Here is a 22460-nt window from a genome sequence, read left to right on the forward strand (position 1 = left end):
TGCTACTTGATTACCCATTCTTCCAATCTGACCATGTCCTGTTGAAATGTATCACTGCCGCTCCCCCCCCCCCCCCCCCCCCCCCCGCCATAAGTCCTTCTAGCTTATTAACTTTAAATTCTGCCCTATATTCCCACTCCCTGTACTACAAGTCTAAGTTATGAAGATTTATTTTATTCACTTGTGGGACGTGGGCATTGCTGGCTGGCCAGCATTTATTGCCCATCCCCAGTTCTCCCTCGAGCCGCCACCCACGAACAGCAGCAGTCCACAGACTGAAGATTGAATATAAATCACCTATTAAATGCCTTCTGAAAATCTTCTTATAAATCTTAGTACCTACATTCCCCCTTAATCTTTTCTCATCTGTGCATGGCAGTGACTTCAGAAGTCAATGCTGGAGAGCATTACCTATTACTGAATCCTGAAGAACCCTGCTGTGTACCATTCACCTCTAGTCTCTGTTTCCTATTGCCCATCGAACCTTGTATCGATGCTGCTGCTATTCTTTTTATTCCACATTGCTGGCTGGCATGTTATTATTTTTTTTATCAAATGCCTTTCGGAATTCTACATTCAACATATCAACTGCATTATCCTCTTTAACTCACTATTCCCACTTTAAAAAGCTCAATCACCTTAGTTAAACACAATTTGTCTTTAACAAAACCATGATGGCTATTGTTTGTTCATACTTATTCAAATGTCTGTTAATGTTATCCCTAGTTAGCAGTTCTGAAAATTTTCCCGCCATTGAGGTTAAACTGGCAAATTCCTGTAATTTGTTGAACAAAGATGTAACAGTTATAATTCTCCACTTTTCTGACACTGCCCCATACCAATGGAGGATATTTCTGCAATTACTTTCATAAGTGTCTGGGTCCTGATGGCCTTCATCCTAGGATCTTAAAATAAATACTTTGTGAGATAGTTGATGCGCAAGTTTTAAATTTTCAAAGTTCTCGTGTTTCAAGAACAATTCCATCAGATTGGAAGCTGGCGAATGTAATTCCTTTATTTAAAATGTGAGGGGGACAAAAAGCAGAAACTACAGTCCAGTTAGCTTAATGTCTGTTCAATGGAAAATGCTGGAAGTATTATTAAAGAAATTATTCTGGGCACTTGGGTAAGTTCAAGGTAATCAAGCACCGTCACCAATGTTTTGTGAAAGGGAAATTATATTTGACCAATCTTTTGGAACTTTCTGAGAAGGTGACATGAGTTGTGGATGACGGAATCAGTAGATATATTTAGATTTTCAGAAGGCATTTAATAGGTGCAATGTGAAAGGTTATTCAGAAAAATAAAATCTCATGATATAGGGAGTAGCAAATTGGCATAGCTAGAAAATCGGCTGGCTAACAAGAAGCAGAGCCTAAGGGGCTTTTTCAGTTTAGCGAAATGTAACAAGTGGATGGGCCACAGGTATCGATGCTGGGGTCTCAACTGTTTCCAATTTATGCACAGCATTTGGATGAAGTGGTGGAAGGTATGGTTGCCAATTTGCAGATGACGCGAAGATAGGCAGGAATGTAAGGTGTGTAGAGGTCACTTGAGGCTACAAAAGTATACAGATGGTTACATTAGTGGTCAAAGATGTGGAAAATGCAGTATGATTCTAGGAAGATATAAAATTGTCTGTTTTGACAGGATGAATAAAGAATAACTATATTATCTAAATGGTGGGGGATTGCAGAGCTTTGAAATTCAGGGGGAACTGGGTGTCCTTGTGCATGAATCACAAGACATTAGTTTGCAGTTTCAGCAAGTAATTAGGAAAGCTAATATTATCATTTGTTGCAATGGGTTGATTAAACGTTGGACGGTCATACTTCACAGGGTACCGATGACACCACATCTGGATGTGTACGGTGTTGGTCTCCTTATTTATAGAAGAATGTGAATGTGTTTGAGGTAATACAGAAAAGGTTTACTGAACCTATGTCTGGAATAGGTAGGTTGCCTTATGAGGAAAAGCTAAAGCATATAAAAAGCATCTGGATGAGTGCGTGAATAGGAATGGTTTAGAGGGATATGGGCCAAATGTGCTGGCAAATGGGACGAGATCAGTTCAGGATATCTAGTTGGCATAGACGAGTTGAACCGAAGGGTCTGTTCCTGTGCTGTAAAAATTCAAATCTATGACTCTGTTTAGGCTGGGCTTGCTGGAGTTTTAAACAGTAAGCAGTGACTGAATTGAAACATAAGATAGTGAGGGAATCTTGACAAGCTCAGTTTGAAAGTGCTGTTTCTTTTTATTGGAGAATCTAGAACTCGGGTCAGTTTTAAAAAACAGGAATGAGGGATTTTTTTTGCTCCAAGGGTTAAGAGTCATTGGAACTTTGTGCAGGAAAATGTGATTGAAATAGGGTCCTTGAATATTTTTACAGGGGAGGTAGATTGACTCTTGATAGGCAAGAGAGCGAAAGGTTATAAGGGCTAGGTAGGAGTGCAGGTTTACCATTACAGTTAAATTGTCCGTGATCCTCTAATTAGCAGAGCATACTTGAGAGGCTGAATGGCCTACTCTTTTTTTTAGTGTCTATATACGTATGCTCGCATGCTCAACATCATTAAATGCATTTTGTCCAATCTTGGTGAGTTATTAACTTTAAGTACGAACATCCTTCTAGCATCACCTCTTTAGAAAGTTTTCGCCCCAACAAGTTTCTCTTTCAGTAAGACTTTAACAGCAGCTTCTTTCTCGGAAGAAGTAGATCCACAATATTCTTAGCCATGCCTTTTATCTCCATGTTTAAATCCTTTCTCAGTGCTTAATCAGGCCATCAGTCCTCTTGCTGCTTTTAGTAATTAAATGCTACAGTCATTGATGGAATATAGGAAACAGCAACCACATTGTATACAGCAATCCGATCAATAAAGAATGATCTATTTTAATTATATTGATTAAGGAGTGCATGTTGGATAGGACATGAGGAGGAACCTACTTGCTGCTCTTCGAGTGTTATCGCAGGATATTTTACATCCACTTACTTGAGAAAGGCACTGGCACTGGAAGAGGTGCAGAGGAGGTTCACAAGGCTGATTCCGGAGTTGAGAGGATTGGCTTATGAAACATATAAAATTATGGAGGGAATAGATAAGATACAAGCAGTGAGGTTGTTTACACTTGCAGGTGAAACTAGCACTGGGGGGTATAGCTTCAAACTAAGGGGGAGCAGATTTAAGACTGAGTTGAGGAAGAACTTCTTCACCCAAAGGGTTGTGAGCCTGGGGAATCCCTGCTCAGTGAGGCAGTTGAAGCTACCTCATTGAATGGTTTTTAAGGCAAAGATCGATGTTTGAACAGTAAAAGAATAGTGACTTTATAGCTGGGTAAGTGGAGTTGAGTTCATGAAAAGATCAGCCATGATTTGATTGAATGGTGGAGCAGGCTGGACGGGCCAGATGGTCTACTCCTGTTCCTAAATTTTAAAATTAAAATTAAAACTACATGTGAGATCAGATGGGATCTAGGTTTAACACCTCACTTCATTCTCCTCAGTATTTCATGAGACTGTTAGCCCAGATTTTGTGTTCAGTTCCCATGGACTTAAACCCTGAACTGCTGACCAGGAAATAAGAGTAGTGACATCTGAGCTACGGCTGAAACATATAGATTTTGGACAACGGGAATTTGGATTAGTTTGAGATGAAGTGAGATACGAGTAGACTTGTATGGAGCAGTAATACTGCCCAGTTGAGTCAAACAATCTTTTTGTGTGCCGTTGAGTTTATTTACTTTGAAAAGAGACTTGACAGTGGCCAGTTTAAAGTTTTCAAGATTAAGGTGGATAGATGCAATAGGTTCATGATAAAGAATTTAAACATCAATGCAAAAATATCTAAATTAAGATTAAGAAGAGATGGGTCAACTCTTGTCATTAAAGGGTATTTGAGGTGTGAGGTGATTACTGAGCAAGAATTTTGAGTTAAATGGAAATGAAAAAAAATCATCATATATCTGAATAATATTGGAGTTAGGGGAGTCAATTAGTGCCACTGAGATCAGCCAAACTAAGGAAAGTATTTTGGGGCTCAAAGCCTTTACAGAATCCTGAATCCCATGCTTTATATTTTTATAAGTTTTATTGTTTTCTTCTTCCTGAATAAACTTGTAATTCAAGGGCTGATCAGTCAGAGACATCCCCATTGAGAACAAACTCCCCTATCCTCCTTCCAAAGGCATTGTTTCAAGGAGAGGGTTAGTTCCATGCACTCCAGTATCTTATCAAGTAGAAGGCTATCATATAGGAGCCAAGACACTCAAGGTTAACAGAAACATCCACTCTTTGACTCATCAGAGCTAAGTGTGTGCCACTATTCTTGCTTTCTTTCTCATACCTGTGCTCTGTCATTCTCTGTCTGAGTCTGAAAAGATGTTGTAAAACTTGAAAGGGTTCAGAAAAGATTTACAAGCACGTTGTCAGGGTTGGAGGATTTGAGCTATAGGGAGTGGCTGAACAGGCTGGGGCTGTTTTCCCTGGAGCGTCGGAGGCTGAGGGGTGACCTTATAGAGGTTTACAAAATTATGAGGGGCATGAATAGGGTAAATAGGCAAAGTCTTTTCCCTGGAGTCGGGGAGTCCAGAACTAGAGGGCATGGGTTTAGGATGAGAGGGTAAAGATATAAAAGAGACCTACGGGGCAACGTTTTCACACGAGGGCGGTACGTGTATGGAATGAGCTGCCAGAGGAAGTGGTGGAGGCTGGTACAATTGCAACATTTAAGAGGCATTTGGATGGGTATATTAATAGGAAGGGCTTGGAGGGATATGGGTCGGGTGCTGGCAGGTGGGACTAGATTGGGTTGGGATATCTGGTTGGCATGGACAGGTTGGACTGAAGGGTCTGTTTCCATGCTTTACATCTCTATGACTCTATGAAGATAGCAGTCAAGCTATCTGTGTCTGTTCCCCTGTCAATTTACCTACCAGTATCATTGTTGCTGTTTTTCATGTTCCTCTTAAGTTCCTCTTTCCTACATTGCTAATCTCTGTTTTCTCTCTTTGCAATATCTTATCCCTACCCATCATCTGCACTTCCTTTATCTTTTCCTCTTCACCCTTTCTCTTCTCCCTCTCCTTTCTTTTCATTTCCCCTTTCCCTCCCCCCTTTTTCCAATCCTCCCTCTCTATCTCAGTGAAGAGTTAAAATCACACAACACCAAATTATAGTGCAACAGGTTTGTGGTGGCACGGTGGCACAGTGGTTAGCACTGCCTCAGGCAATTGTCTGTGTGGAGTTTGCACATTCTCCCCATGTCTGCGTGGATTTCCTCCGGGTGCTCCAGTTTCCTCCCACAGTCCAAAAACGTGCAGGTTAGGTAAATTGGCCATGCTAAATTGCCCGTAGTGCTAGGTGAAGGGGTAAATGTAGGGGAATGGGTCTGTTTGGGTTGCTCTTCAGAGGGTCGGTGTGGACTTGTTGGGCAGAAGGGCCTGTTTCCACACTGTAAGTAATCTAATCTAGAACGGTTTATTTGGAAGCACTAGCTTTCGGAGCGCTGTTCCTTCATCAGTGAAGATTGTTAATTCAACATAGAAGGACAATGTTAAAAATCACACATCAGGTTATTGGACTATAACTTGGTGTTGTGTGATTTTTTTTAACCTTGTCCACACCAGTCCAACACTGGCACCTCCAAGTCATAGAAGGACAGTGGCTGTAAAGTAAGTGGTGATGGTCGAATATCTACAGATCAATCACTTTGGCGCATATCTGTAAATTATCTTTCTAATGTATATATCACAAAGGGAAGGTATATAGGTATAACATAACTCGAATGGCCTCTGCACTTGGTACAGTAGGAATGAATTACCTTCATTGTCTTACTGCTGCCCAGTATTTGCTGCTTAACTGATGGAGAAGGAAGGTTAAAGGCATCAGTGCAGATTCCAAAATTGTTTCAGAGACATGAAAACACAAAACAAGGTAGTCTGCATTGGGACACTTGTGTCCACTAAATGGTCTTGGGTCAAACCCAGGCACTTCCCTTCAGCTCATCCTAAACTTGCTCAAAAATTGAAGATATTGTTATTTGTATTTGGATTTCAGGTGTACGCTGTTTCACTTAGTTCAAATTGAAAGAATACTCGGATTCTGACAGAAGGTTGCTGTATTATTAAGGAGAATTGATAGGAGAAAATTGTTCATGGGGTGGAGGATTGAACTCCATTGAGGTGACACGAGATAGGAATTAGGTTCTCTGCCTGGGTTGCATTTCCCAGCCTTCTCCGTGTCACCTCCCAACCGCCAAATAGCAATAACCAGCTTCCAACCTAACTCAAACTCTGAGTGTACCACAGATTCCCAGCTCTTTCTGCCTGTATCACCAATGCTTGTTGAGTGGGAAAACATCATCTCAACATAGTTAAAAGATGGAAACTTTGACAGTGCGGTTCTCCTTCAGTCCTACATTGGAGTGTCAGCTTATATTGTATGTTTACTTCTCAATTTTGTATGCAGATCAAATATTTGTGCTCTTATTGACAAGAAGGGCTGATTATCTGCTTAATATTTTGAGTGATCTCACATAAAACAGTGATATGATTTCCATTTATATGGCATCCTTCACAACCAACGAAGTACTTTCTGTTGTTGGAAATGAGACAGCCAGTTTGCACACAGGGTGATCTTACACACAGCAAGATCAGAAAATATGTTTTTCATTTTGTTAATTGACTGGTAAGTATTGCCCAGGACACCCCCCTACGCCCCAAGAACTCCCCTCTTCTTTGCACCAGTGTCATGAATTCATTTATGGCCATCTGAGAAGGCAGAATGTTCCTTGGTTTAATGTTCCATTGGGGAAACATGGCACGGTTGACAGTAGGGCACTGAAGTCTCAGCCTGCATTACGTGCATAGTTCCCTGGAGTGCTTCTGATATAGATGATTTTGCTATCCATTAAGCCATAAGAAATGAAGCAAGGAAAGGGATCAAACCATTTACCTCCTCAAAAAGCTACATACAACAGCAAATGCAATAATGCCCTTACTTTTAATGTTACTAATCCCTGCCGTGCTTGATAAGGTTGAACCAAAACTGCCTCCCTTATTCAGTAGAAGGTGGGTATCCAACTATTGAACCAATACACAGAAAGCTTCATCCTTAGAGCTGCTGTTTATTCCAAACACATAAGGCCATGGAATGGATAGCCATATTGAATGGTAGTTTTTAATGTTACTTTCCAAACTGCAGTACAAAAGCAGACAGCACTCACCAAAAATAATTGGATAAATTGACCCAACAGATAAACCCCTCATGTTCCACCATCGTTAAAGTTATGAAACAACCTGCCAGTTTCCATATAACAGTACCTTTGGGGACATTCACCGCACTGACTGCGAGAGGTCAAGAAGATGACCCACCACCTCCTCAAGGAGAAGATAGGCTGGGCAATAAATGCCAGCAAAGCCGAGATAACTAGAAATACTTTTCTCACAGATAGCTGTTCCATTTTTAGCCGTGTTTCTTTCACCTCCATCCAAATTTAAATTTTCATTCATCTTTGTCTGAGATGACTGAGATGAGGTAAGAATTTCTTAGTCAAGAAGATTGTGAATCTTTGGCATCATTGACATATGTGTATCCCACTAAGCTGTGAATTCTCAGTTGATGGCAATATTCAAGACTGAAAGTGAGAGATTTTTGGACTCGAAGTGTATTAAGGGATGGGGATCTGGGTTGATGTAACTGATCAGCAGCGATCTTATTGAATAGTGTGGTAAACATAAGAGTGACAGGCAGAGATATATATAATTCAAGTATTTCAGACTTCAGCACAACTGATACAGTGAGCAGTTATGTTTAGCCTCTCTCAGGTAAAGATGATTCTTCAGTGATTTATTGAAATTGAGAAGGCTATGAGTATCATGATGTACTGCCTCTGAAATCTCTAAGAAGGGGAAGAAGACAACTGAGCAGATTGTTTCAAGTATTAAATAAATATACTGACAATAATGAAAGCATGTGGAGCTTAAGAGTTGTAGGTAAGATTGCCAATGGCAGAAAATTGCTAGTTTAAAATTGCCAAAGATTTCTAACATTTACACAGACCAAACTGTCAAACTGACAAAGCTGTTGGTGTGACTGAAGTATGCATTGTTGTCTTTTTCTTTTCTTATCCCTACCTTTTTTTAAAACTTTCTTCATCTGTGTCTATTGCCTGTCAGTTGTTGGCCCCCCACCTCGAGTGTCTGGGTCTAAAATCACCTCATTTCTTTTTATTTCAGTTTTAACTCTGGTTCTTCATGCGTGCTGCCACCCTTCACCCTGTACTTCGTGCCTCTGCCCTACATTTTCTTACCTACTCCTCCTCTCAGTTGTCATATTGAAGACCCGATATCTCCCACAACTCTTTAATATTTTGGACATTCTCTCTAGTCTTTTTCCCAGTCCCTGTGTGTTCTCTCTCTCTCTCTCTCTCTCTTTCTCTTTCACACACTCTCCCTCTCTGTTGCTCCATCAACACCACATTCTTTCTTCCTATTCCCCTTTGTTTTTGTTTCATCATCGCTGACTCTTGTTTTCCAACTGGGTATTTGCTCGCTGCAGCTACCTTTACTGTCAGACACATTAAGATTTCCCGATCTTTTGGATAATGTAATAGTTACATCAAACAGTTTTCTTCCTAGTCAGATTTTCATCTTAAAACAAGCTGTAAACAGGGAGGGGCTATGGGTGGCAAGAGGAGATCGGAGCTTTTAATGTTCTCTTATTAGCATTCATAAAATCAGGTGACAAGCGTGTAATTTAAAAGATCCCACAGTGTGGGCCATGCGGGACAAAAAATCAAATCAGTTTAACAGAATTGAAAGGATTTCACCAGCTGTAGATTTTATTGTGTCGCGAAACCATTCGCAAGCTGTTTGTTCGTTCGAGAAAGAAGAGGAAAGAAAAACTATGAAGCTAAAACAGCCATGGGAATAAATTTTAGGTCGATTAGTACAGTTCCTAGCTGTCAAGGCTTGGAATTAATGGTGGTTTGATGACAGAATTTTTGACGGGTGAACAAAGGTGTAGGGGAGGAAGACATGCTTCCTTAGAAGAATGGTCCTCCTCTAGCTTAGCTTCACTGTCTGTGCTGTCATCCGTCTGCCAATCTCCCTGTCCATGGTTGTTTAGAGATGTTTTTATCCTCTTTTCTTTCCCACAGACTTTGCCAGATCCGGACCGGTGCCTGGGTTCCAAGGGGACACGCTGCAGTTGGCCTTCATCGACTTGAGACAAGTAAGCCTTTGTTTTAAATGTGTGACTGAAGACCGCAGTGCCTGCAGGATGCAATAGACGCTCGTCTTCGCAACACCTCCCCCCACCCCCCCCCACCCCCCCACCCCCACACAACCTTCCCACCGCTAGCCCAACTCCTCGACCAGGGTCCTTGCCCGTTGTTGTTGATGTTGTTGTTGTTGTTGTTCATCCTTTTTATTGGTTTTCAGACCTTCAAGAAAGGTCTCAGGCCTGGCCAGTGAAGACTGCTCACCTTTCTCTCTACACCCCTGCCCCCTCCAAAAATGACTGAGTGTGGAAGAGACATTGTTGTATCCTTGGCTGTGCAGCCCCACAGTGAGACACTGGAGTGATTTTGGGCACAGGGTGACACAAAGCAGGTGTTTAGTATACTGGGAGCAGTGGTGCACAGACCACCTGCTTGGCAGACCTATTGTCCGGAGAGATAATGTCCAGAGAGCAGCTCAAAGGAAGGAAAAATTAGCATTCTGTTACAACCATTGCCATAGAGTGCTGCATTATAAAGATGATTTACAGCCAGCCTTACCCCACCTATAGGACTCGTAGTACCAGTGACGTCATTATAGCAGGTACCTATACAGTTTTCTTTATAATTCTGCTTAGTGTGCAACTGAAAAGAGCAACTCAATCCAGCATCTTCTGGGACAGCAGTAGGCGTGACACAAAAATAAAAAGGAGACTCTTGTCCTGTCATCTTTTCAGTTAGAAGATAGATGGGGGTTTGTCAGGATCTGTGAATGTAGCAGTCGCCACTGACTGATGTTCAGAACCCATTACTTCACTCTGTTTTACTTTGCGGGTGGCACTGGAGGGGGCAGGGGTTGATATCGCACTCACTCATTAGCGCCTTGGTCTGTGTCTAATCCCTTTTCACGCATTTAACTGCCAGTTTTTATTTGCATATCTTCTGGGAAATATTTATTGAGGACAATCATAGCATATGTGGGAGTTGCAGAGCTTCCTGTCGAAGGTGTGTGTGTGTGTGTCTGTCTGTCTGTGTGTGTGTGAGTGTGTGTCTTCGCAAATTTGTAATTGGAGTTTGGAAGAAAGAATTTCATACGCAAATACATAGATACTGTTATGGACCTCCCCCCTTTAAAAAAAAGAACCATCACTATACAAAGATGGCTTCATTTTTAAAAGCCTTTTAGTCTTCCTCTATTAGTATGTACGTATTACAATACGTATAAATTCCATTGACTCTAAGCATTTGAACCTTCACTACTACAGTCAATTTTAGTCTGTTTTCTCCCGCCACTGAATGTCTCGATCTTCCTTCGTCAAAGCAGTGACAGTCTTCAGCAGTTATATTCTCTTGTCCTGTCATGTGTATAATTTTCAAATTGCTACAATAATAAGCTCCATCCAGACAGTCTGGAATTTTTACCCTTAAATTTTTCCAAAAACCTTAATGGGTCATGATCAGTGTATCCAATTGTTTCAGACACATCGCTGGCAGTGTAAATGTTGAACTGTATAACGCCAACACCAAGCTCAAGGTCTCCTTCTCAATTGTGGAATATTTCTGTTGATGATTATTCAATACTTTAGAAAAAATACCCAATAGATCTTTCTATCCTCTCATTTTCTTCTTGCAAGAGTACAGCACTGGCACCTATCACTTGCTTCGATAGCCACAAATGGCTTTGTGTGGCAAACAAATGGCAGGTGGCAAACTCTGAGGCAGTGATTAACACAGCTTTCAGGCTGTCAAATGCCTTCTGACAGTCTTCCATTCACTCCCCAGATACTCCTGTGATGATGATGCAAATATCTCAGGAGCGCTACCTACCAACTTTGTTTGGGTCAACAAGATCCACATAGTCACCGCCCATTTCATTTGCTTCGCCAGTTTCTCAAATGAAATGAAAAATGTGTCTACATCCTTCTCATCAAACATAGGCAATGCTTGGACATATTTAAACAGATCCCCACCAGGCCTTTGGCTATGATGGGATTGCTGTCCATCACTACCCTCATCACTAGGCAAAAGTGGAAACCAGAGTCTAGATCAGAGTGGTGCTGGAAAAGCACAGCAGGTCAGGCAGCATCCGAGGAGCAGGAGACCTCGGATGCTGGCTGATCTGCTGTGCTTTTCCAGCACCACTCTAATCTAGACTCTCATCACTAGTTCTACCTTTCACCTCTACCTCTGCCATTTTATGTCGACATTGAGTTTTCAGTTCCAACCTCTGAAGTTCAAAAAAAGTTCTTTCTCCTTTTCTTCTGCTAGGGCCTTCCTTACCTTTTCTTTTCCTCTGCTTTTAGTTGTAATTCAAACTGTTTCATTTCCTTTTCATTGTTGAAGCTGCTTCATTTGCAATTGAATTTTAGCCATTTCCAGTGATTCTGAGGGCATTTCTGGCAGTCATAAAAATTGAGCTATTGCTGAAATTACCTCCCCTCTTCACACAGACAAAGGCATCTCCAGCTTGTCTGCCAATTCCAAAAGCTTTGCTTTGCTCACTTTCTGTACAACTCCCAAAGTGACTACTTCCACCCTGAGGAACCTCTTAGCGACTGAAAGAGCCATTGTTACACAAGGCATACCCTGTTTAAAGCAACTGTATTCAAAACCCAAAAAGAAAACCAACATTCACCACTCACTCCCTTTGAATCCAATCTGGAATTCAAGATTTTGATCCCAGACAAGCCCCCATTTTGTTATGGACTAGGCTAAACCCCTAAATATATATTAAGAGGATCGTCTAGACCCTATTTATTTCTTATTTTAAAGGTAGGGTGTAAGGTGTTATGTTCCAAATGCATTTAGATTGGCCAAACTACCAGGCTTGAAACAAAATGTACTTTTACAAAATCACACACTAGTTAAAATATAAACAAAATAAAAACAAAAGAAAAATATTGGCTTAACTGTAACTATCAAAATGCTTAACAAAATAATATATACTAACTACTATTCATTTACTGTTCCAATATAGTAACACCTCAATGGCGAACCTTTGGCAAAGACAAATTCAGTAGAATAGATTGTCACACATACAATTCTAACAGCAGGAAGAGAAACTCAGCTTTTAGCTGTAACAAACAGAGGATTAAGAGCTTCCGCATTCAGCTTCAAGACTCCAGCAACTGCTACTGAAGGTTAAAACTAAAAAAAATTCCTGGCTGTGTGGGAGCTTGACCCCACCCATTCAGGCTGCTTCTATTGTACCAAAAAAAAGCACAAGGCCTCACAAGCTACTTACTGTATTGGCTTTGGAACAGTTTGTTTGCCACCTCTGTCTCAACCTTTCTTCATGAAACCTTTTTAAAGTATAACACATAAATCTATAAATCTGGTCAATACACACATGCAAATGGACACTTACTACACAGAAAAAACATGCTAGCTTCTTTCAAAGAGCTATTCCATTAGATCCATCCCTTGCTGTTTCCCCATAGCCTCGCAATTTGTTTCACCTTTAAGTATTTCCCCAATTCCCTTTTGAAAGTCACTTTTGAATTAGCTTCCACAACCCCATCGGGTAGTGCATTCCTGATCTTAACAACTCGGTGCATAAGACATACTTCTTATCACTTCTTCTCACCTAATTTTGACAAATATTGTAAATGTGTGTCTTCTGTGTGTTGACTATCCTGCCCACAGGAACAAGTTCTTATTATTTGCTCGATCCAGGCCCTTTATCATTTTGACAACCTCTGTCAAATTATCTTCAACTTCTCTGTATTCCAGAGAACAGTCTGACCACATAACCTAGACCCCTCACCTTGTATATGGAGTTTTCCCTGTAAGTAGCCTCAGTAGACTTTTCAAAGCCTGAAGGTTAGAGCCCAGAGTTGCAGGCAGTTATCCAGTGAAAGCCTAACCAGTGAGTAGTACAGGTTGAGCACACTCACCACCTGGATTGCAGCAGGTCAGCTTCTTGAGGGCCATGAAGAGTGATCAATATTACAATATGATAGTGATCAGGAATAGGAACTTACTTGCCTAATGTTCATATCCTTTCAACATCTTGCAAGGATGAGCCTGAAACTTGTGCAACAGCTGCTGACCAATCAGAAGTGTGCCAACTCTAGACATTTGGTTAGTTGCTTTTGTCAGCTATGGCTATTACTTTTGCCTCAGTGAATAAGAACTTGGTAGGGGTTCAGTCCCTCTGCAGAGGCTTGTTTTGATATCCTTGGATGGCAGTTTGGCACTGAGGAAGTGTTACACTGTCAGACCATTATTTCTCAATCCCATTCTCCCTCAACCCCATTCTCCTCCCTTCTCCCCATAACCCTTGATCCCTTTATGAATTAAGGAACTATCTATCTCTGTCTTAAGTGCCTCAATGTCTTGGCCTCAACAACCCTCTGCAGCAATGACTTCCACAGGTTAACCACCTCGTCATCTCAGTTCTAAAGAGTTGAGCCTTCACTCTGAGGCTGTGCCCTGGGTCCTAGTCTGCTCTATCAGTGGAAACATGTTCTCCACATCAGCTCTAGCCAAATCTCTCAGTATTCTGTAAGTTTCAATCAGACCCCTGCCTTGACCTTCTAAATGCTTCATCCTTTCACATGAATAATATATCTCGCAATTTTATCATTGTTATTGTGGGGCATTCCTTTGTGGCAAAAATAGGTGGTGTAGTGGACAGTGAAGAAGATTAACTCAAAACACAAAGGAACCTTGATCAGATGGGTTGAGAAGTGGCAGATGGAGTTCAATTTAGATAAACGTGAGGTGTTGGATTTTGGTAAGTCAAACCAGGGTAGGACATGTACAATTAACAGTAGGGCCCTAGGGAGTGTTGCTGAACAAAGAGACCGAGGGGTGCAGATGCATAGTTCCTTGAAAGTGGAGTCGCAGGTAGAGAGGGTGGTGAAGAAGGCATTTGGCACATTTACCTTCATTGGTCAGAGCATTGAGTGTAGGAGGTGGGATGTCATATTGTGGTTGTATAGGAAATCAGTGAGGCCACTTTTAGAATTCTGTGCGCAATACTAGTCACTATTCGATAAGAAGGATCTTGTTCAACTTGAAAGGGTGCAAAAAATATTTACAAGGATGTTGCCAGGACTGGAGGATTTGAATTATAGGAGATGCTGAATAGGCTAAGGCAATTTTCCCTGGAGCATCAGAGGCTGAGGGGTGACCTTATAGAGGTTTATAAAATCATGAAAGTGATAATAGGGTGAAGAGCCAAGGTCTTTTTCCCAGGTTAGAGGATATAGGTTTAGGGTGAGAGAGGAAAGATCTAAATAGGACCTAAGAGGTAACTTTTTCACACAGAGGGTGGTACGCGTATGGATTGAGCTGCCGGAGGAAGTGGTGGAGGCTGGTACATTTAAAAGGCATCTAGGTGAGTATACGAATAGGAAGGGCTTGGAGGGATATGGGCCAAATGCTGGCAAATGGGACTAGGTCAGATTCGGATATCAGGTCGGCGTGGACGAGTTGGACTGAATTGTCTATTTCCGAGCTGTATGACTCTTTGGCTGACACGTTTCTGAGACTTAAAAGGTTCAAAAATATCCAATTGGCAATGAAGTACTTTACAATACTCTTAGGTCAGGAAAATCGCTATCACTTTTTTCCTTCCTTTTACTAATCTCTGTTGTTCAGTGGCAAGTGGCTAATTTCATCAGAGAGAAACAAATACAAGCTTTGCTGTGTTACAACCAGTTACTTAGTTTGAAATATGTAGGATTATATTCACAATAATCAGTCATTTAGAAGCGCTTAAGGAGATTTCGACTGGTTGAACTTTTGTATCCATTGAATAATGCAGTGTTGATCTGATCCACTTACACGAACAGTAACAGATCAGTGTCTGGATAGGTGACACTTTTGAACCCGTTAATCTACACATTATAACTATGAGTCCTGTGTGACCCGTTCACAAAGAAAAGGGCCTTTATTATCAAGCAAAGTGTTTTATCTTGTGCAATTCCTTCTTTCTTTGCCTCCTCTACCACCCTACTGAAAACAACTTGTAACTTTCCACAAGCCTTTGGGAATCTGTTTCAATCTAACTCTCTTTCGCCTGTTCAGCTAGTGAGTGTTGCTGGCTGCTGGCTTGAACTGGGATCGGTGCAGGTTGGTTACTGTGCACCTCAGTTCACCGTGGTCCTCTTCTCACCTAAGGTCCTTGGAGAAGAAAGAATTTGGGGTGATATTGTCGAGGCATCCGAATGTTTTGAGGGGTTTTGACAGGGCGGATGAGGACTCAGACGATTTCCACTGGCAAGATGGTCAGTAACTAGAGGATGTGGTATTTTCTCAGATGAAGAAGGGTTATGCCCGAAACGTCGACTTTCTTGCTCCTCGATGCTGCCTAACCTGCTGTGCTTTTTCCAGCACCACACTTTATCAACTCTCACTATTTTCCCAGATGACCATTCCCACTCACTGGTGGTGGTTACTATCTTTACCAGTACATAATACTGGGAAATGGTTTGAGATAGTTTAATGCCACCAATCCGTTTTTATCTTTGTTTTTTCTTGGTCTATCCAGTAATTGATGGTAGAAGATACACCATTATGTAGTATCTACAGAAGAGGCATTGTTCTTAGACAATTGGAAGACTTATTCGTGGTAGCAAAATGTACAACTATATAAGCTCTTCATCAGGAATATGGGGAGGTCCCAAGGGGGCTGAGAGATAAATGGAAGGGGGCTGGGACTCAGGGAGATGGTAGCTGGGAATACAATAGGTGAATGGACCTGGGGGGGCTAAGTGTTAGGCCAGAGAGGAGGGTGGAGTGGATAGATGGGAAGGAAAATGGACAGGTAGGGCAGTTCAAGATGGCAGTGCCGAGTTGGAGAGTTGGATCTGGGATAAGGTGAGAGGAGGGGAGTTCAGGAACCTGATGAAATCGACATTGATCTCATGTGTTTGGAGTGTCCCAAGGTTTCGGGTGGCTAGAATTTGAAGTTAGATGGGGCCCAGCATGTCCTTGGGAGAGTAGGAGGGGGTGTTTAAATGTTCGGCCACAGGGCAGTGGGGTTGATGGAGTTGAGGGGGAGGTGTGGGTGCAGCTTTTATACCTCTTGTGGTGGCAAGGGAAGGTGCCAGGAGTGGCGGGTAGGTTGGTGGGGGACCTAACCACACCTCCCCCTCACCTCCATCCAAGGTCCCAAAAGAACCTTTCACATCCGACAGAGATCTGCCTGCATATCCAAACACCTCATCTACTGTGTCTGTTGTTCTTGATGTGGTCTCCTCTACATTAGGGAGACAGGACGCCAACTTGCAAAACGTTTCAGAGAACATCTCCAGGACACACGCACCAAACAACCCCACCGCCCTGTGGCTGAACACCTAAATTCCCCATCCCAATCCACCAAGGACATGCAAGTCCTGGGCTGCCTCCACCACCAAGTTCTAGCCACCTGATGCCTAGAGGAAGAACACCTCATCATCCGCTTTGTGACCCTCAAACCACACGGGATTTCACCAGTTTCCTGATCTCCCCTCCCCCCACCTTATCCCAGATCCAACCCTTCAACTCAGCAATGCCCTCTTGACCTGTCCTCCCTGTCCACCTTCCTTCCCACCTATCGCTCCACCCTCCTCTCTGACCTATCACCATCATCCCTCACCTTCGTCTACCTCAGCTACCTTACCCCCTGCCCCACCGCTCTCCCATGTATCCCTCAGCCCCCTTGGGCCCTTCCCCTGGAATTACTGATGAAGAGTTTATGCCCGAAACGTGGATTCTCCTGCTCCTCAGATGCTGCCTGACAAGCTGTGCTTTTCTAGCACCAGGTTTTTTGACTCGGATAACAATATTGAGGTCAGTTCCCTTCATTGTGTTCAGCTGCAATCAGTTCTTGGCATGACAGTTCCTGAGCTGTGTGACCTGGTACAAAAGCTGCTCTACCAATGGGAAATGTGATTGTGACCATGGCCCAATGTAGTAAGCACACTGCTTGGGCTGGGGAATGAAAGATTAATGAAGTCAAGATACTGTAGATGCTGCAAAGCTGAAACACAAACAGAAAGTGCTGGAGAAACTCAACAGATCTGACATCATCTGTAGGGTGAGAAACAGGTGACAGAAGCAAGTGTCTACTTTAATTCTAATCTGTGTGGTTCGTAATTGCTTACTAGGGGAGTACCAAAAAATGTTGACACCAGGTGAAGTCTCAGTCATGGCCACCTCTGCTCCTCCTGTGTATCATCCATGAGCAAATAAATTATCAGAAGCCAAAAGCCCACATTCTTTTTATGCAGTCGAACAAGAGCTGGAAAGCAGGGGAATGTATACCCATGAAAAGATGGATTTTTAAAATACTTTCTTATGGCCTCTATTTTCCCTGAGTCATTTTTAATGGTGCCTGGAGCTTTTGCTGTCTTTGTGAAAGACCTGGGGTTGAAAGTGAACCTTGTCATACAACCGTACAAACTGCTGCATGCAGTGCTGCACATCATGTGGAGACAAGCCTGCTCATCAGCCCCTCCATCTCCACCCAGCAATGACAGGCTGATTAATGAGTCCCTAATTCCACTGGATGTAGCCTCGGCACCAAGATGCCAAATAATGGGCATGTCACTCTTGCCTTTACAGCACCCCTCAGGGATTACATTATCTCTTTAGACATGCACGCATTTTACAGGCATGCATATGTTAGCATACGTAGATGCAGACGAAAATTACATGCACACCAAACACAGTCATGCATGCCTTTTATTTATTTGGGTTCACTGTCGACTTTTTAAAAAAATGTTTATTTACTTAGAAATAACTTGGCAGTTTTTACTCAATGTATTACAATACTAGATATCTTCCAGTAAAACAACACCGTGGCCAATTATTCTCAGCCTGATGCCCTTATAGCAGAGAGCCATGCCCAGAGTTGTGCTGTACAGTACATTCAGCAAACACCACCTCCTTACAAAAAAAACTAATTAAAAGTTTAGGTCCAATAAAGCTAAACGGGACCTATTTTTTGATGCTGCCTTAGGTTATGTCAGTGTCACAGACTAATATCTGTATTCAGCCAACATTTTTAAGGATAGCATTAGCTAAACCAGGCATGACCTGCTGAAACGGTAATCCTGATAACGAAAACTGAAAAATGGAAATAACTTAAAGATAGATTTTGAAGATTTTAAGTGAGTGCTGTGACATTTTCTGCTATTCAGTTAAATCACAGCTAATCTTTCTCTTTATTACATTTGCCTGTTTGTTAACAATTCATACATCTTACCGAACAGAAATCCTTCAATCTCAGTTGTGAAATTCTGAATTGATCCCCAGGCTCAACAGTTGTTTGAGATGGAGAGCAAACCATATTTTCACAGCTTTTGGTGTGAATAGATGTTTCCTGATCCTAATTGACCTTACCATTGTTTGCCATTTCTGAACTCCCCACAATCGAGGAAATGTTTCCCCTCCATCTAATCAGTTCCCTTAATCAACTTAATCACCTCAATTAAATCCTCCCCATTACCTTCTACACTTGAAAAAAAATTCAATCTCACTGCCATCATCCTGCTAAAACTGCAGTGCATCCCCTCCAAGGCAGAAGTATTCTTCCTGAAGTGTAATGCTGTCTCCAGAACTGATTGCTATAATGCCAGCTGGGGGATGAAGAGGAGAGCTCAGCAGGTCTGGCAGCATCTGTGAAGAGAAATCTGAGTTAATGTTTGAGATTCGGAAGTAGAGGAAGGGTCACCGGACCCAAAACATTAATTCTGATTTCTCTTCACGAAATGCTGCCAGACCTGCTGAGCTTCTCCGCAGCTTCTGTTTTTTGTTTTCTGATTTATAGCATCCGCAGCTGTTTTGGTGTTTATGAAGAGGAGAGGTTGCATGCACTTACCTTGCATTTTATAGAAAATAAATGAATGAGAGATGATCTATTCGAGGTGTTTAAAATAGTGATACAATTTGAAAGGGTAGCTGGAGAGAAATGGTTTATTTCAATGGGAACTTGAGTACTAGATGGCCTCTAAATCCTTTCTCTAACAGAGAGAGATTGGATTGTTCACACTATCCTAAATGCAATCTCACCAAGTTTCATCATAATACGAACCCTTGATTTACTTTTTCAACATATTATCAACCTGTCTTGTAGTTTTTGTTTGTAGTGGGTATTATCCCTGCCCCTGAGTCAAACGCTCTGGGTTTAAGTATCGACCCTAGGCTTTAATTGCCAAGGAGTCTACATTCATAATGCAATCAAAGAGGTTGACTTCAACGTGCAAATCCTTCTAAAACAGTCGAGCAGCAGAGGGTAAGGTCAAAAAGGTTCCTGATCAACCAGTGTAATAGAAAGGACACTGTAGACTCATAACATCACTATTCATTGCCCCAATTGCAGCACATATGTAAAGGTGCATGTTGCTACAATTGCTCAGACTCCCTGAGTAAACTGTAACATACCACCACCATTAATCTGTATTGCTACCTTTACCTTTTGATGTATCTCTACCCACGATTCCTTAGTTACTTCATCCCTTTTAGACTTATTATCAAAGCAATATGTTGCCAACTTATTCTTCCTACTGATATACACAATGTCACGCTGTTCACTGCAGATTTGAAATTATACTGCAATTCTTGGCTCCAAAATGATCATTTGTCATGTGTCCCTTTGAGAGCTGTAAAGAGTCAATCATAACGCTTTGAAGTCACATGGAGGTCAGACCAGTTCCGTGTGGCAGATTTCTGTCCCTCAATGACATGTGAAGTTTTTATGGCAATTGATCATGTCTTCTTGATTACCATTACTGAAACTACCTTTCAATTGCCTTTTTTTCCATTACTTGAATTTATTAAACAAATTTAAATTTCACAAGCTCCCACAGTGGGATTTAAACCTATGTCCTCATTAGTCCAGATCTCTAGATTGCTTGTCCAGTGACTTTATTACAAGTCTGCTGTGTCCTTACCTGACACTATACGGTCTCTCCCTCAGCTAAATGAATGAACGGCCGACCAGTTACAAAATAGGAAGTTGGGATAAAGGACATTTACTCAGACAAGCACAACTTGCAAGTGGTGTCTGTAAATAAAGGTACTGAGACTACTGCTGTTCATCATTTACCATAAAACTTTTGATCAAGTGAGGCTGGCTTGAGGAAAGAGAGCAGCATGGTGGCTCAGTGGTTAGCACTGCTGCCTCACGACTCTAGGGATCCATGTTCAATCCCATCCTCGGGTGACTGTCATTATGGGGTTTGCACATTCTACCTGCATTTGTGTGGGGCTTTGCAGGGTGCTGTAGTTTCTTCCACAGTCCAAAGATGGATTTGCCATGCGAAATTGCTCGTGGTGGCCAGGGATTTGCAAACTAGGTGGATTAGTCATGGGGAATTCAGGGTTAGGGTGGGTGGACAGATGGGATGCTGTTCGGAGGGTCAGTGTGTACTTGATGGGTCAAATAGCCTGCTTCCACACTAAGGGGTTCTAAGATATATCTATCAATTTTGCCAATTCTTTGAGAGGAAAGGCTGTGCTCTCGTGTTGCCACTGACTGTAGGTGAGACCACCTTATGGAATGTGAATTTGCCAGAAGGCTCAGAAGTGTGTCTGTTTGACAATTGCTGCAGACAGCAAAGAGAGTCCATTTCTAATACAGATGTTCTGGAAAACATATAACCAGCATTAGGAGCAATTGTGACAGTCTCTGACAACTTCTGGGGTTACTTCTGGATTTAATTGTTCAGATTGTTAATATCAGTCACCGTTACTGCATGCTTCCTAGAGTTTTCAGCAGGTCCAGCTTTATTGTCCTTAATTATCTTCAGTTGGAGACAGTAATGGAAAGTGAGAAACAAAAAGAGCAAGTGAAAGGTGCAAATACAAAGACAGAGAGTCAGAGAGAGAGAGAGAGAGAGAAAGCGATAGATGCATAGGCAGGCAAAGAGAGAAGCACACACAGATAGAGCAAGAAAGGAACAGACAAAGGCAGGGAGAGACACATTTAGATAGAGAGAAAGACACACATTGGCAAATGGCGGAGAAAGAGAAAGAAACACAGCCTGGAAGAAAAACACAAATGGACAGAGAGAGATTGACAAAATAAAGGAAAATCTCATGAAAGCAGTGAGCAGTGAAACTAGACTTTTGAACTGCAGTGCATGAACAGAGCCCGAGCTTTTGGTGAGAGGACAAGCTGCAACTCTGACCCTCTTTGACCGCAGACACCCTGTAATTATCAGGCATGGGATCTGGTGTCACTCACCCGCTTGGTAATGGTGCATCAGTCGCACAATGAGGCTCACTCTCACCTTTAACCTGCCAAATTAGACAGGATTGATGGAGGGAGCCTGCTCTCCTGACGTCACAGCTGCCTGTTCATGGAATTGCAAAGCTTACTGCTAAGTACATTTATAAGCTCGGAATGTGAGGGCACCAATCTCCGGGAGGCACTTTGCTGAAAACATTAACAAAAAAGAAAAAGAAGGAAAAACTCCATTGTGGAATTTGAAGTATTTTTCTGTCTAATGTCCACCCACTGCCCCCCATACACACCCCTCCAACTACCCACTCCTTGACCTGTTCCCTGCAACAGGCAGCAAAGAAGACCTTTTATTATTATCTCATGCCTCAGGACAAAGAAATTGAACTTTCTAATCCAGCATGTGTAAAATTCTTTGACTGTCAACCCCTACCCCTCCATCCTAGTTCTGCAACCTCCTGCTGCCTTTCCTTTGCTGTGTGTTCCTCAACCACCAGCCTATCACTACAAGAGTTTCTCTCTCACTGGTGAAGCATCACCTTTCCTTGTCACACTCCCTCCTTCGTCCTCTTTTCCCTGCTGTCTCACTCCTTGCTGTGAGCAAACAATCTGCCACAATTCCTACCTTGCGCAGTGACCATTCTTCACAAAATATATTATAGGCTGTAAAGTGCATTGGGACATCTCGAGAGCAAGAAAGGTGCTATAAAAATGCAAATTATTTCTTTCTTTCTGCTGCTGAAAGCCCGTTTCCTCTCCCTGTTCTTTAAACTGTTTAGGCCTATCCTCCCTCAGGGAAGTCATTAACCTTTCTTTTCCATTAGAAATCATTTATGTCAAATATTATTTCAGAACCTGAAGACCAGTTCCTTTACTATATGGGCTGTATATCCCAGTGTGATGCCCAGGGTCTGGAATTGAATCATGTTCCCCATTTGCACCTGTTTTCTCCAGCCTACATTGTCTCACAACTTTACCCCCACTCCAGTGCATTAAAAGCAGATTTTTTTGCTTTTACATTATAAGTTCATACGTACATATTTAGAATGACAAGAGAATTACA

At 42.0% G+C, this 22460-nt stretch overlaps 1 protein-coding gene across 2 annotated transcripts in view; it reads left to right on the top strand.

Moving 5' to 3' along the window:
* The window catches only part of LOC140481543 (exocyst complex component 6B), a 664346-nt gene that overhangs the window by 549498 nt on the left and 92388 nt on the right, over positions 1-22460 (top strand). For both annotated transcript variants that reach the window (XM_072577911.1, XM_072577921.1), the window contains exon 20: positions 9160-9233. In XM_072577911.1, coding sequence (XP_072434012.1) covers positions 9160-9233 — 74 coding nt within the window. The remainder of the gene's footprint in view (positions 1-9159; positions 9234-22460) is intronic.

Source organism: Chiloscyllium punctatum, chromosome 1 (assembly GCF_047496795.1).
Source record: "Chiloscyllium punctatum isolate Juve2018m chromosome 1, sChiPun1.3, whole genome shotgun sequence".
Classification (NCBI taxonomy): domain Eukaryota; kingdom Metazoa; phylum Chordata; class Chondrichthyes; order Orectolobiformes; family Hemiscylliidae; genus Chiloscyllium; species Chiloscyllium punctatum.